Source organism: Tubulanus polymorphus, chromosome 7, assembly GCF_964204645.1.
Source record: "Tubulanus polymorphus chromosome 7, tnTubPoly1.2, whole genome shotgun sequence".
NCBI lineage: Eukaryota > Metazoa > Nemertea > Palaeonemertea > Tubulaniformes > Tubulanidae > Tubulanus > Tubulanus polymorphus.
Genome location: NC_134031.1, coordinates 21132390 through 21146752, shown reverse-complemented (window position 1 = coordinate 21146752; position 14363 = coordinate 21132390). Strand labels below are relative to the sequence as shown.

Genomic DNA, 14363 nt, shown 5'->3' with positions numbered 1-14363 from the left:
TATATTTTAACACTTAAAGTGCTAAATTGATGTACGGTATATGGGCTTTAGGAAAGCTGCGTTCCAGTGCCACGAAAAAGGCCCACAACTTCATTCAGATTGATTATTTTAATAACCGGATAATCTGATAGGTGGCGGATGGGTCGCTACAGCTGCGTTCATACAGCAGGCCAACACTAGGGTTTCCGCGTTTATTTCCAGGCCAACACTAGGGTTTCTACGTTTATTCACTAGGGCAACACTAGGGTTTCTACGTTTATTTCCAGGCCAACACTAGGGTTACTGCGTTTATTTCCAGGCCAACACTAGGGTTTCTACGTTTATTTCCAGGCCAACACTAGGGTTTCTACGTTTATTTCCAGGCCAATACTAGGGTTTCTGCGTTTATTTTCAGGCCAAAACTAGGGTTTCTGCGTTTATTTCCCGGCCAACACTAGGGTTTCTACGTTTATTCACCAGGGCAACACTAGGGTTTCTGCGTTTATTAACAGGCCAACACTAGGGTTACTGCGTTTATTCATTCGTTTCGCATTTTAAGTAAATGATACTCAATTCATATAATTGTAGAATCGTAGGATAGCTTTCTGAAATCATAGAATCGCAAATTAATAGAACCGCACATAATATCCTTAGATTGGGAATAGACTTGGAAGGATCGCAAATATTGTGAGATTGTGCTATTCAGAAATACCGCAGCATTCCTTTGTCAGAATGGATCCCACATTCAATGTACCGTAACCAAGTAAAGAGGAGGAAGAAACTCTCCTGTAATGACAATTTTAAGGAAGCAAATAAATTCCATGGAATCTTTTGCGGAAAAAGATAATTTTCATAACAAGACATATAATTTTATTCTTCCAATATTTTTCTGTCAACAATTTTTCAAACAAATAACAGTCTTTGGGCGGTATAGTCTATATCATAAATACCGCAAAATAAATAGTTTGACCACAACATGCATTAATATCAAATATGCACCGATAAGATGTACTCGTAGACCGGTCTCTAAAAAGTCAACAAGTTAGTAACATTACACGGTCAGAGCCAAAGGACTGGTGGTTTCTGAGAAAAGGGACATATCCAGTAACCTGTCTGTGGTTCATTTTCACAAAAAAAAGAATGGTTGGACCTTTGGCTCTTTTCTTCAAATTCAATACAGAACAAACGTAAATGATTATGATACTGAATGGTATACATTCCATTCAGTATTAATCTAGCCATCATTCTCAAACAACCTGTACGGGAGTTACCCTTACATCATCTGGTATTTAGACCATTGTTCAGTACCGGTACCGTAGTTTCATCATGACCAAACTTGGGCAAAAGATTAATCCTAAAGCAAGGGCACCAGCTACCTAGACAAGAATCTCTGAGATCATCTCTTAGTTTTCTTAACCGAAATTTTCAAACATTGAACTTATTAAAGTGCACAAAATACTTGGCAAAATGGCTTATTATTAAGAATGGAAATATTTCATTATCTCAGATTTGGCTGATCTCACAGAGACTACATTATAGATAGGCCTATCTGGTACTAAATATGTGTATTGCTTAAACAAAGTAGAGTGGTTATACAATGTATGTAGTTAAGAGTTTCTTCAATAAAATTGAGACAACTGGTCAAACATAAAAACATAAATATCCAATGTAGATGCACGTTGATGAATAAGATAATAGTTTCTACTTGTTCTTAGTCAAACGTTCATTCTTACGAACGCGTTCCAGCAATACTTTTTTGTCTTTTATTTACAAAAACTTGGTGAAATGTAGGATCCAAATTCTCATATACCAGTAATCTGCGAATTAGTATTGGATCAAAGAGTAATAAAACATTTTGGCGGAACCAAAGGCTAAAAAATTCAAGCACCGTTTCAAAAAGGTCAGCATTTTAAGGAAAGCGAACAGCCCATAAAATCAGTCAAGTATTTTTAGCCCAGGTTCAGTAGAATGTGCTTCGATGCTGTACATGTTAGTTTATATATAGAGTATTCCTTCGTACATATTTGTGTAAATGCAACTAATACATAATGAATGAGTCGTACATGCAAGTTATGTGCAAAAATTATACATATCAATCAAATAAAATATTACATTATTAGTTCAAATATACAATGACACTAGCACAAGATTGGACAACAATAATTTTCCAAATATCCAGCAAACGATGATTTCATAAAATCAAACGTGTCGAAAAAAGATGTGGTCAGGGTTTGTAAAATTACAAACCTGACTGAAAATTCAATTCAACCGATTTAATCATCAAATCTAAAACAAGACAGAGACATGAACACTTTCGCAAATCAAATGCAATGAATAACTATTCACAACTACTGATATGTCAGTTACAATAGAACAATCTAAATCACAGCACCTTGGATGGTAGAGAATTTCCGTGGGCTAAAAATGGGTGATATTTTGTGAGATACACATGGTTTACAGTGTAACTACGACTATCCTGGTCGATAAAATGATAAATTGAGCTTATTTTTGTTCTATAATATGCGCAACAGCCAATCTAGAGAACAGCTTAATCTCTGCTTTTCAAACTTTCTATAAGAAATGCTTTTCACTTTTATATCGTTTTCAGAAAGATAAATAAATACCACAGATCTGTTTATAATGGAATGTCATAGATACTAATCAAGGCTACTTGAGGTGACTGCACAAACATATTGCACTGCACGATACAGTTTGTAACTGAGAAATCTTTCAATCAGAGGATTCCCGAATCATGTCTCAACACGATTCATAATCTTCTCATCTCAAGCAGATATCTGCACCGTCCTACTGTAGGTCGGCATACCTCAGAATTTCACTTGTCAGAAAGTCAGAAAAAACTTCTTCATCATCGGCAAAAGTATTGTTCAGGCGCCTGGTAAGTATCTGAGCAAGCATTATTCTGAGGTTTGTGGATTCGATTGTATAATCAAGAGATTCTCTTCTTAAATCCTACAGAGTGACCTTAGATCTTTTATCTTTGAAATAGATTCTTGAACAATAAATACTGGAGTATTCCATATACTGGGGTAATAGGAATGTATAATCACCAATTAGAACAAACTTTCTTGCCCTTTTTAACACTGAATCGTATATGGCCACCATCACATAAATATTCAGATGTATACATATAAAAATACATTTAATGCAAATATTCAAACTAATACATTGTAATAATACATTGTATCTCTACAGTGTATATCTACAGTGTATAAATATATCGATAAAATATGGAATGATTTTGAGTATTGGCTGGAAATATCTATACATTTTTGTAAAGTATTTTTGTAATCATCATTCAATGGTTTTAAAGAAATTTTCAATATGGCATAAAATAAACGAAGAAAATGTCTTGCCCAGTTCAATTACTATCATCAAAAAGTTACACGTGTACCTAATTCTGGGAAAAAGTTGGAGAATAAGAATTAGAGTTTGCCTTTTCAGAGAGAATTTTTAGCATTTTTTCAGGGCACAGAATAATTTGAGATAATAGAACTATTTCTAATGATTACCCGGCAATTAATGAAATTTATCCATTATTTTTATATTCAATGAATATATATAATATTTGCTGAGATAATACAAGGCCTACATCTATAATCATTCAAAGCAAAATCTTACTTGGGTCCGTACATCATCGACTTTATATCACAGGACGAATAATAATTTCATAAATTCTACATCAGAATATGTGACATGATTTTGAGAGAACATTCTACAGTAGAACCTGCTTCATTCAGATCATTTGAGACTGACGAAATTCATCAGGTTTATGAGAAACCTTAACGGTGTATCTAACATGTACGGATCGATTAGATCTAAATCCGGATTAAACTCATCTGAATTAAGCTGGTTTAACTATACAATGGTAAGTACAGAAGAGATCAGCAACTTTACTGAACTCTCATCTTCCGGTTTTGTAACTCTTGTTGCCACGGTGAAAGTTTGTGATCGTCATCGGAACTGCTGATTTTTGGTTTCGGATTTGGTTTCGGGTTTGGTTTCGGGGGAACCACAGCGATCGGTTTTTCAGGCGACGAAAGTGTCGAACTGTCGCTCGCATCTGATTGGATGTCAGATTTATCTACAGGACCTCTGAATTTGAAAACAATAAAATTTAATTAAAGGCTCTAAACATAATAATGAGTTAAAATACCCCCAACATCCACGTCGATTGTGATCAATGGTACCCCCATTACACTATTACCCCCTAGCCTCTATCTCTCGCATCTGAGCTCCAACTAACGCTCAGTGGTCAATTCTATAGACCAGCTTTAACTATAACACATTAGTTGAGTAAAAGCTAGCTGGGCTGTTGGGCTGTGACGCATACTCAATGCAACCCAGAAGAATATGTGGTCACTTCAGTAGTTTCAGTAATACGTATGACCATTGCTGATCTATGTACATATAATATATAAATAGATCTAGATGTTACAAACCCAATGGTCATCTCTTTACGTTGTATCATTTCACGTTTCCATGGAGGTAATTTAGAAAGTCTTTCTTCCTCCTTCTGTTTCTGAAAATAGTAATATTCAAATGATCAACAAATATTTCTAGGAGTTGAAGGAGTTGAAGGAGTTGAATACTCGGCCCCGGTTACATTATTCATTTTAAGAGTATGAGGTGCGTGGCATGTACTGGTTATTGGTTCACAAATTGGTCTAAACAAATTCAAATTTCTAGTTAACCGAATGGGGTACTGGCACACAACAGATGGTCCAACAATACAATATGTTGCACCCAGCGAAAATTAGTTTATTTCCAATTCAAACAGGATTTTTAGGCTACTAATTCCAAACATTATCGAACAAGTCATCCTTGAATAGATATTTAAGAAAATGGTTTGATTATCATACGGTAATTTGGATCGAGTTTCACCTACAGTATCTGAATGGCGATGCACTAACCTTCTGTTTGATATCATGGTCAGTTTTAGCTCGTTCAGCTAGCTGTCTCGCGAGCATTAATCGCCTCCATTGCGGTACCTCACGACCTGATTTATCCATTTTCGGAACGTCATCCATGAAATTTTCAGGGCTGAAATTCAGCGCAGCACCATTGTTGTCCGAATCCTATGAAATAAGATATCGAATCGATGGATGATATGTGTTAAAGGGTACAGATTGAATGATACATGCAACAAGTGTATGACTGACGGTTTATGATGATTTAAACAGTTACAATTCTTACCCCATTCACTTGTACTGAAGGCTGTTCAGCTTTAGGTTTTACAGGAGGTGTAGCAACAGTTCTAGGTGAGGAGAGATTCTCGTGTCGAGGAGGAATCGTTGAGGTAGGTGATGAGATCTTTTTACTACTCGAGAAAATCACCGCACCGCCTGCGTCATTCAGCTGGCTAGTTTTACGTAAAGATGCAGCGATGTTACGATTCTTCAACTCAGCGATTATATCACCGGCACCTCTGAAAATGAAATCAAACTCATTTACAATTGAGTATAGCTGTAGGCCAAAATTCTCTTTACAAGTAAAATTGATCATAAGTAGATAAAGAAGAAAGTAATTCTTACCCTTTTTGTTGAAACATCGATCTAGCTTGTGCTACACTACGACGTTGAATAAGTGACGGTGAACCGGGTCGTTGAATTTGTCCGTTATGAGACGAATTAGACGAGACACTACTACTCGATCTCGATACCGGTGAACTACCGCGACTTTCACTGATCGGTGGTGGTACAGGTGGCGGTGGCGGTGGTGGTGGTGGCGCCGGTGCAGACGTCGGACTGTGTTGATGGATAACGACGCGCGGCGTGTTGTTCTCATTCGATTCTGGTGTAGGAGATCGGAGTATTTTTCGCTGCTGTTTTTGGATCATAGCTTCGAATAAAGTCGACGACTTCGACGAAGTAGAATCAGTTTCATCGCTGGCGTCTCCATTATAATGGGTGGTCGTAGGGTTTAGTCGTTTTAGCGGGACGGGTTTAGCGTCGTCGTTACTGGAGTGAAACTCGCCGTTGTTTGTAATATTGTTGTTAGTTCGCGTTCGTAGAGTCGACGATCTCGAAGATGGATCAGTAGAGCTTTCATCTTTCGGTAAAATAGTTTCCCATCCCGGAGATCTTTCTACGTTCACCACATTGTTATAATGCACATCTGAAAAAGGTATCCTACGTAAGAACTCAAATAAACGCGGATAAAAAGGTTTTTTTCAAGATATGGGTAAACTCTGTATAGCCAAATTCTCAGCGCACGAAGATGCCGATAGATTCAATGTATAGACGAGTAAGACAGACAGGTAGCCAGGGGTGGAGGGTGCCTTCCACAGTATATCTAATTCATTGAGTTTATGAAACAAATATGCAACAGAGCTTTCTATTTTTGAACCTAACGAGGAATCGATAACATGTATGCCTTACCAGGATGAACAATAAATTGATGGTTCTTATCGTTTAATGTCGACCTCGGACCACCGTGATTGATGATCGCGTTTCCCGTTGATGGATAATTTCCGTTGAAATGATTTGATTGAGGACTAGGTCTCAGTCCGCGTCGGTCGATCGAGTTGTACGATGGAGGTTGTGGGGCTCTCGTCATCGGTGGATCCGGAATTCTTACATAGCCATTCCTAGGAGGCTGTTTAAAATAGAAGATAAATTCATTTATTAACTCTGTTATAATACAGTAACCTACATTTATTCAAGCACCCATTACCTCCCGGGATTAGTAAACCTCAGAGCAATCTGAACAAAGTCAAATATACTGTATCATAATACTCAAAAACTAAATAGTATCTCTTAAGCCGTGATCACACGGAGAAGATTTGGCCCGTGCCAAATAGCCATAGATCAGGCCCTGGTTCAACGTTTTTGGTTGGGCCAAATTTGGCACCCATGCGAAAAGTTGTTTCCAGTTTAACTTGGCACAGCCCAAAAAATGTGATCGCGGCTCTTTGAGTTACATAACAAATTCACTTTGCCGCTTTTTATGTATTTGATATTTCTCAATTACTGATTAATATTTACAGATAACTGTGACATCAAGAAAAGCTGAACAATAACACAACGGGTACAGGTTTCTCCAAAATCAGTGAACCCTCTAAAATTAATTCGACACACACGTCGACACTCTTACTAATGAGTAGACCATCGAACAACAAAGAAACAACAAAGATTTTTTGACCGTAGTTCCAATGAAGCATGCAAGCATACACAATCTAACACAGGATCACAGGATTTTAAATGTTACAGCTGTGAAACCATTCATCAAATCAGTGCAGTGACAAAGTCCTCGATCTTCGAAAATTCACAAGTGAAAAATAAGTTTTTCGAATATACCAACAATGGATGCTAGTTTGCATGAACTCCAATCAATGTCGTCGAATAAAAGATTTGCCAAAAGTTGGAATTCCAAACTTCTTAGACTTCTTAGATGTGTACATTAAAGTGGATTTAATACGTGGATATAGTAATGTGCTCCGATGATGGACAATGACAGGATTCAATTCTTACTTGTCGCGGAGGTGGAATAGGAGGTGGGCAGGATGGTGGAGCAGGTATCTGACCGATCATATTATTGATGCCTACTACAGACGGTGGCTCCCAATTAGTCGGTGTCTGTGAACGTCCCGTACTGCCGACAGCTGTCTGCTGTTGTTGCCAGTCCGAAGGGCGACCACTTTGCGGTGCATTATTCATTATAGGTGGCGCCCAATTTTTCTGCATTTTCTTTCCATCAATATCAGTTTCCATTCTACCCGGTGTGCCGGTAATGCTCGACGATTTGTTGTTATTTCTAATATTTTCCGCGTTAATTTTGTCGTTCTCACGACTCGGGGGTGCGACGAAGTTTAAAGTATTCGTCGTCATGGTTTCCGCATCAATCATATGTTCATTCAACGATGACAATGAATCTTTTGGCGTTTCCTGCCCGTTTAACGAGTTAGAATCACGCGGTGAATACGTCGTTCCAGAATCATCACTTAAATTACTCGACCTTCGATTAAACTGTTTATAGAAAGAGTAAAATGTTTACTGAGACAATTCCGTACGGACAATTATAGAAGGGTTCACGAGAAGTAACTCGGTCTTTCCTGTTCAATTTCTAATCCATATCAATTGTGATCAAATCAACTCTTTCCTGGGAAATGAATCAATAATCAAAGAGAACTAGATGAAATTCTGAGAGGTCAATCATATTTCTCGCTGCTCTTTCGATAATTCAGTAGATGACGTTCAATATATTGAAATCAGTTTATTACATTGAGGCCTCACTGAAGTCACTATATTGCAGTCATTATATTAGTCAATATATGGTACTCAGGTTGAGCACTGTATCTCATAGTTTTCATTATTCAAAAGCTTGATTCTCACAGTTAGACAAAGTCGTCAAAAATCCTTCAGTCCAAACACCTCTGACTTACAATCTGTTACCTGTTTACTTACTGCTTTTCGTTGTTCCCAGCCGCGAATCAAATCCACGCATTCCTTTTGGTTGCATTTATCGGCGAGTTCAATAGCCGTTAACCCTTTACTATCAGCGATAGATGGATCGCAACCATAATCCAATAGCACCTTCACACACTAAAAATATACAGGTTACAATAACAAAAATATTATTAACTGAGAAATGGAATAGAAACTGCAGTATTCGATCTCGGGACAGCATATTGTTAGAGCAATGTCTTCCTGTTAGACCATTGACGCCCATTATACTGCACACAATGTAGAAAGAAGTATTCATACAATTTTATCTCTTGTAATAAGATCACTTTTCACATCTAAAACAATAAATCACTATATCGATAGTTCAAAAAGGAAAATCACAATAACCAATCAGTGACAACACAAGGCTAATCAAACATCATTTTGATCTCATGCGATTGCTAGTGGTGCTGTATAAGTATGTTTCTTGTTTAAACTTGCAAACATCGAAACTATTTAAGTCTGTTTCTTGGTTCAATGTTTTTCTTGCTGTGAGCACTTAGTTTAGAGCATGCATTTTGTAAGAGTAAGATTTACATTTTCATTTGTTTTTGTACATTATCAATAGAATAAGAAAAACAACATCAATTTTTGATCGTAACACGATACATTGTGCTATTTATAGTACATGCAGAGAACGGCACAAACCTCGAGATGGCCATTTTTGGCCGCATCATGTAATGGAGTACCTCCATTTGTCTCAATACCATCCTAATCAAAATGAAACATAAAACTATGAAACTAAAGGGTCAATGATTCGAGTTACTGGAATCCTGAGCGCACCACTGGCACCCTGAGCGCAGCACTGGCACCCTGAACGCAGCACTGGCACCCTGAGCGCAGCACAAGCACCCTGAGCGCAGCACTGGCACCCTGAGCGCAGCACAAGCACCCTGAGCGCAGCACAAGCACCCTGAGCGCAGCACTGGCACCCTGAGCGCAGCACTGGCACCCTGAGCGCAGTTCAACAACTAGTCTCTCATAGTTATTCTGTCACTGAGACCCAGTTTTAACACACAGTCACTTCAGATGAAAAGGCTGCCATTTTGAAAGCTGTACGGTATTCAGGGTATTCTAGCCACATGTCAGATGCCTCAGACTGTTTAGGTTTTATATTCCATCAGTGAGAGAAAAATTACTTCTCTTTTGTGGATCGCGACTAAAATTCTCTGAGGATAAATTCAATAATCATAATATTTCATATAATTAGTAATTCTAATTATTCATCCGTGCACAATGTTGATCTAAACAGTTGGCATTGTATGAAAATATACACGACGACCCTAGGGAAATATAGGAAATTTTAAAATATGATCTAAACCATCGAAATGTCACATCAATTCTTCACAAATTGATTTTATTTTCTATCTTCCACAGGTTGTAATATAATGTCATACAATCTTTGCTTCAATGGACGATTCTTTTGTAAATGACAAGAATCAATTCTTTAGAAATGCCTATACTCTTAATGAGGAGTGCGTAATCGACTGTGGCGATTGTGGATTCAGAATCCACCAGGACTCTGATGCGGAATTTTCTCTCAAATTGAATTAAAATGTATCCACATTTTTTCAATTTTCATGAATGATGAATGAAAATTGTGCCGCAAAGGAGGCTAAAAATCTAGAAGAAAGTTAATCGAAAATGGAGTAAATTGCGATTGAGTTGTCGCCTAAACGCATTCACCATTGTTGAGGATCTGAGCAGCAGTTTGATACCTACGTGTGTGAAACTCTTACCTCAGTCTGACCTGACTCTGCTCCATCATGGAGGGCGGTGCCGCCTATTTTATCCCTGACGAACGGAACACCGCGAGATAATAACCATTTTAATACTTCTGTATGGCCCTTACTGGCGGCGAAGTGTACAGTACTCGAGCCATCTACATCACAGTCATTAGCATTACATCTCCTTTCAACAACCTAAAACAACAGCGGGTGAATTGCAAAAAAATATTTGCAGAAAAAAACCAATATGGAAATGATAACAAGATCTTTTTGATTATTAACATCATAAATTGCAGGGACAGATTTATGGGGTGGTTCCGTGAGGTTCAGGGCCTTCCATCTGAGGTTATCCTTCTTGTCAAGACAGAGATTAAACCTGTAAGTTTGATATCAGAGATTGCAACTCCGCTAGTGCTGATTTTCTTCTGGACTCCAGCCTTCCAAATTTCCTAGATTGGCCCCTGGTATGTGAAATATACAAACAGTACGAAAGAATAAGGGTCTCACAGAGGCCTGAGAACCAAAAGTTCAAATATTAAGATGTGCATGTGATTAACACGTAGCTACAGATTTTCCACTCATCAGTGGCAGTAATTATATTTACCAGCCATTCTAATACAGTCAGATGTCCAGCCTGAGCAGCAGCGTGCACGCAACACATGCCATCAAACGCTTTGATATTTTCAGACGCACCGGTTTCTAGTACTAGGTATTTTACTACGTCGAGGTGTCCCTCCTGACACGCCAGATAACACACTGTAACACCATTCTTCATCTGTACATCCACCGATCTAAAATTTAAAATATATCGTTATTTCATCAAAATTCAAACTGTTTTCAGCCAAATATAAAAACATTCAGAGTCTAAAAGTTTCAAAATCCTGAACTGCATCCGATACAGCAATAGGGGGTTTTAGAAAACCCGATCTAATGAGTAATGTTTTCACCACTAATGCCAGTAATTTTTCATTAAAAAGTTGTTAAATTGAAAAAGAACTGGTAATTATTCAGACTTTTAGTATTTTCAAATTATTTTGTAATAAATTTGCCCTCAAAGAAGTGAAACTGTCCAGGTTTGACACTAGAGACACTGAGTCCGTGTAGACATAACCTTTTCAAACAGTTTGTTTTGTTCGTTCGAATAAATGAGGTTCCGTACCCTCCACACCCCGTGCCTCATATCACCATGACTACGAGTCATTAACAATCGCTGAATAAATTCATTTGTATTTCATTATTTTCGACAAGTGACTTTTTTTCATTTCATCGATATTTCGATGAAGATTGTAATTGATAAAGAGTTAAAAACAAGCGCCTAAACGTGTATCCCATGTTCAGCACTTTCAGGAATTAATGAGTCAGCACTGAAACAGTTTCACCGAAACCAACAAAATCTTTGTAATGGACAACAACATTCATGTACGGTCAGCCATTGTTTGGACTGCGGATAGACATATAGAGTTTATCTGACGAAAATGATGATGAATAGATTCAACCAATAACTCACATTTAAAAATCATGAATTAATAATTCACTGACACAACATTACACTCTATACCGGCTGAGGGTAAAGTGAATGAAGGGTTAAGGGAAGAGTAGGCACTGACAATATTTCAGGGGAACTAAATTGATGGTTTTTGGCAAGGCCCCGATTATATGACTTATCAAATAACAGGGGAAGCATGATCGACATGAGTGGAAATACTGTAGGCGCTTCAGTTGACTGGTTTCTGTGCCTGACACAGAAATCAATTAACAGCGGAAATGATATCAAATCGATTCCATAAGCTGCATTGCGTCCCATATAAAAATAGCATGATTACTGAACTCTGAAGTGAATAATATACCATCATGTTGTTAACGTGATGAAAATATGGATTAGGTCGAGTGAGTGAAAGTCTCTTATAATGCACATCCATAGTCAGCGCTACTGTAGGAATCTACAAACCCGATTCTTTCCTTCTATTATTACTGTAATGTAATAAAATGTCATTCAAGTTGAAAAAAAACTCAAAATAATGTTGACCAAATTTCTGAGTTCTATGTCTAATGAAAATGGATGTCAAATGGCCATTACAAGGTTTTGTACTTGAAAATAGAATAGAATTTTACAGGCTGGAATATTTTCTGCAGAGAATTTACAATGAATAATGTGGTATATTTATCAAACTGCATTATGTGTATCCAGCCTAAATGTTTAAAAAAGTATAAAATTACTTATTGTAAATTTACAAAGTGGTACTTCTCAATTATTAGATGGATTAGTGTTTATTTGACAAATCAGCTAAATAGTTAGGCCTTGGTATCTTTACACCCATACATCTAGGCATATCTCGAAATAACTATGATTTATGATGATTGATGAATGTTTTTAAACAGTGCTGCAGGTTTCTGTGACGACACAATACTTTATCACACAGCTGGTACAGGAAGACACAGATAGGCAGCGTATAACATACATGTCCCAACAAACATCAACGTCTTTAAATTCTTTTTTCACTCATGATATAGGCCTATATATTTGCTTTATCATAGTTTTTTGGGGGGATAGACTTGAAGGGAGATTCACTGTATTGCTTATCAATTATATAGGGACTAAGAAATATGAAAACTGAATGTGAATTGATTTGAAATGCAGTGGGATTTTGGTTGGGGGCAATAGCCTGTTAATATCCCAAGAGGTGGGTTCAGACAGTAGATTGTTTATGGGGGGTAGATGGTACAGACAGCAGGAGTGGGTACAGACAGTTGATTATGGGGGGTAGGTGGTACAGACAGCAGAAGGAGTAATCATGGATACTAGATTGACAGTTGACAGGTGACATACCTGGGTGATTTCTGAATAAGAACCTTCACTGATTCTAAATCTCCTTTAGCTGCGGCGAAATGTAGAGGAATAGCACCAGTGGATGTCTTATCCATCACGTTAACTCCAGCTTCATTCGTTAACCATTTCACGATGTTTAAATGTCCAAATCGTGCAGCTAAATGTAAACAAGTCGCGCCAGTTTCATCTCGGTCCTCGATAGAACACACTGTATACTGTAGTAACCACTGGAGAGCGTTGAGCTGTCCGGTGGCGGACGCATCGTGAGCCGGTGTCGCGCCGATCAACGACCTCCGCGCTCCGCTAAACTCACAATCCTCGATCAAATATTGTAGAACGTCGATTTTACCGACTCGAGCCGCATAATGCACGCAGGTGGCGCCACTCTGATCGACGTAATCCTCACGTAAACAGTTTCCGGATTTCAACGATCCGAGAAGCGCGTAGTCGCCGTTCTTCGAGGCCTCCAGGGCTTTTTCGGCGAACATATTTACAAAATTCGGATCAGTCATTTAAGATAAATCCTCGATCTTTAAAGTATTAGACAATCATTGAATCAACCCCAGTCATCGCTCTAATAATCCTCATCATCGTTCGTGAAATCTGAAATAATTATTAACGATTTACATTTTTATCTTCATCAGTAAAACATCAACTGCTAGTTCGACAATTCAAACAAATTGAGGGTGTTCTTCTTTCCTGCCTCCTCCAATCCCAGGTATCAACCAAATTGCGCTGGCTACTACTACCTAGTCCGTCCTAGGTCTACACGAGCATTGATAATTTTGATAGGGGCTCGTCACAATTTGATGGTGGGTGGATGATACCAGTATCCCTCCTATAAAAAGAGAATAACTTGAATACTTGGACCTTGGTATCATCATCCCTATTCAAATTGTGACAAACCCCTGTGACCAGGTGACAATTTTATTTCTAAAGAAACCGAAAAAAAGAAATTTCTCAAGCAGTTGAGTTACCTGAGCTGTGACTACATGGTTTGTTATTTCAAAAATCACGGACACGATTCCATTTGACTTATCTGCTTCCTTAGCCTTCAGCTGTCAAACAGTAAACACTTGTTTCTTTTTGGGCCCTATGTTTATTATGGTAGTTATTGATATTTCGTAGTATCGAGCGGCATCCTGGATAAACCGCATGCGCAGCAGGTAATTCGCACTAAAGCAGTTTCGAATCCCAAAACTATTCCGATAATGTCATTGACCATATCGCGTTTTACATTTGTATTTGCGTCATTCCAGTAATGAGTAACCGTTCTGAAGGATGCGTTTATTTCTTAGCTTAATTCCTTCTATGCCTTGATGTGACTGGAATGCTAAAACTTTCTTATCTCATTCTACGCTGAGCCTA

The 14363-nt window shown here is 38.0% G+C and overlaps 1 protein-coding gene across 1 annotated transcript; it reads right to left on the bottom strand.

Annotated features, from left to right (window-relative positions):
• Positions 1-844: 844 nt before the first annotated feature.
• LOC141908254 (uncharacterized) lies at positions 845-14093 on the bottom strand. The gene is made up of 11 exons (XM_074798208.1): positions 13973-14093; positions 12996-13598; positions 10773-10959; positions 10181-10363; positions 8403-8540; positions 6378-6594; positions 5532-6114; positions 5194-5425; positions 4911-5075; positions 4440-4519; positions 845-4092 (listed from the first exon to the last, which is right to left on the bottom strand). The coding sequence occupies exons 2-11, from the start codon at positions 13505-13507 to the stop codon at positions 3891-3893; spliced, it is 2499 nt and encodes an 832-aa protein (XP_074654309.1). The 5' UTR covers positions 13508-13598; positions 13973-14093; the 3' UTR covers positions 845-3890.
• Between the last annotated feature and the right edge of the window lie 270 nt (positions 14094-14363).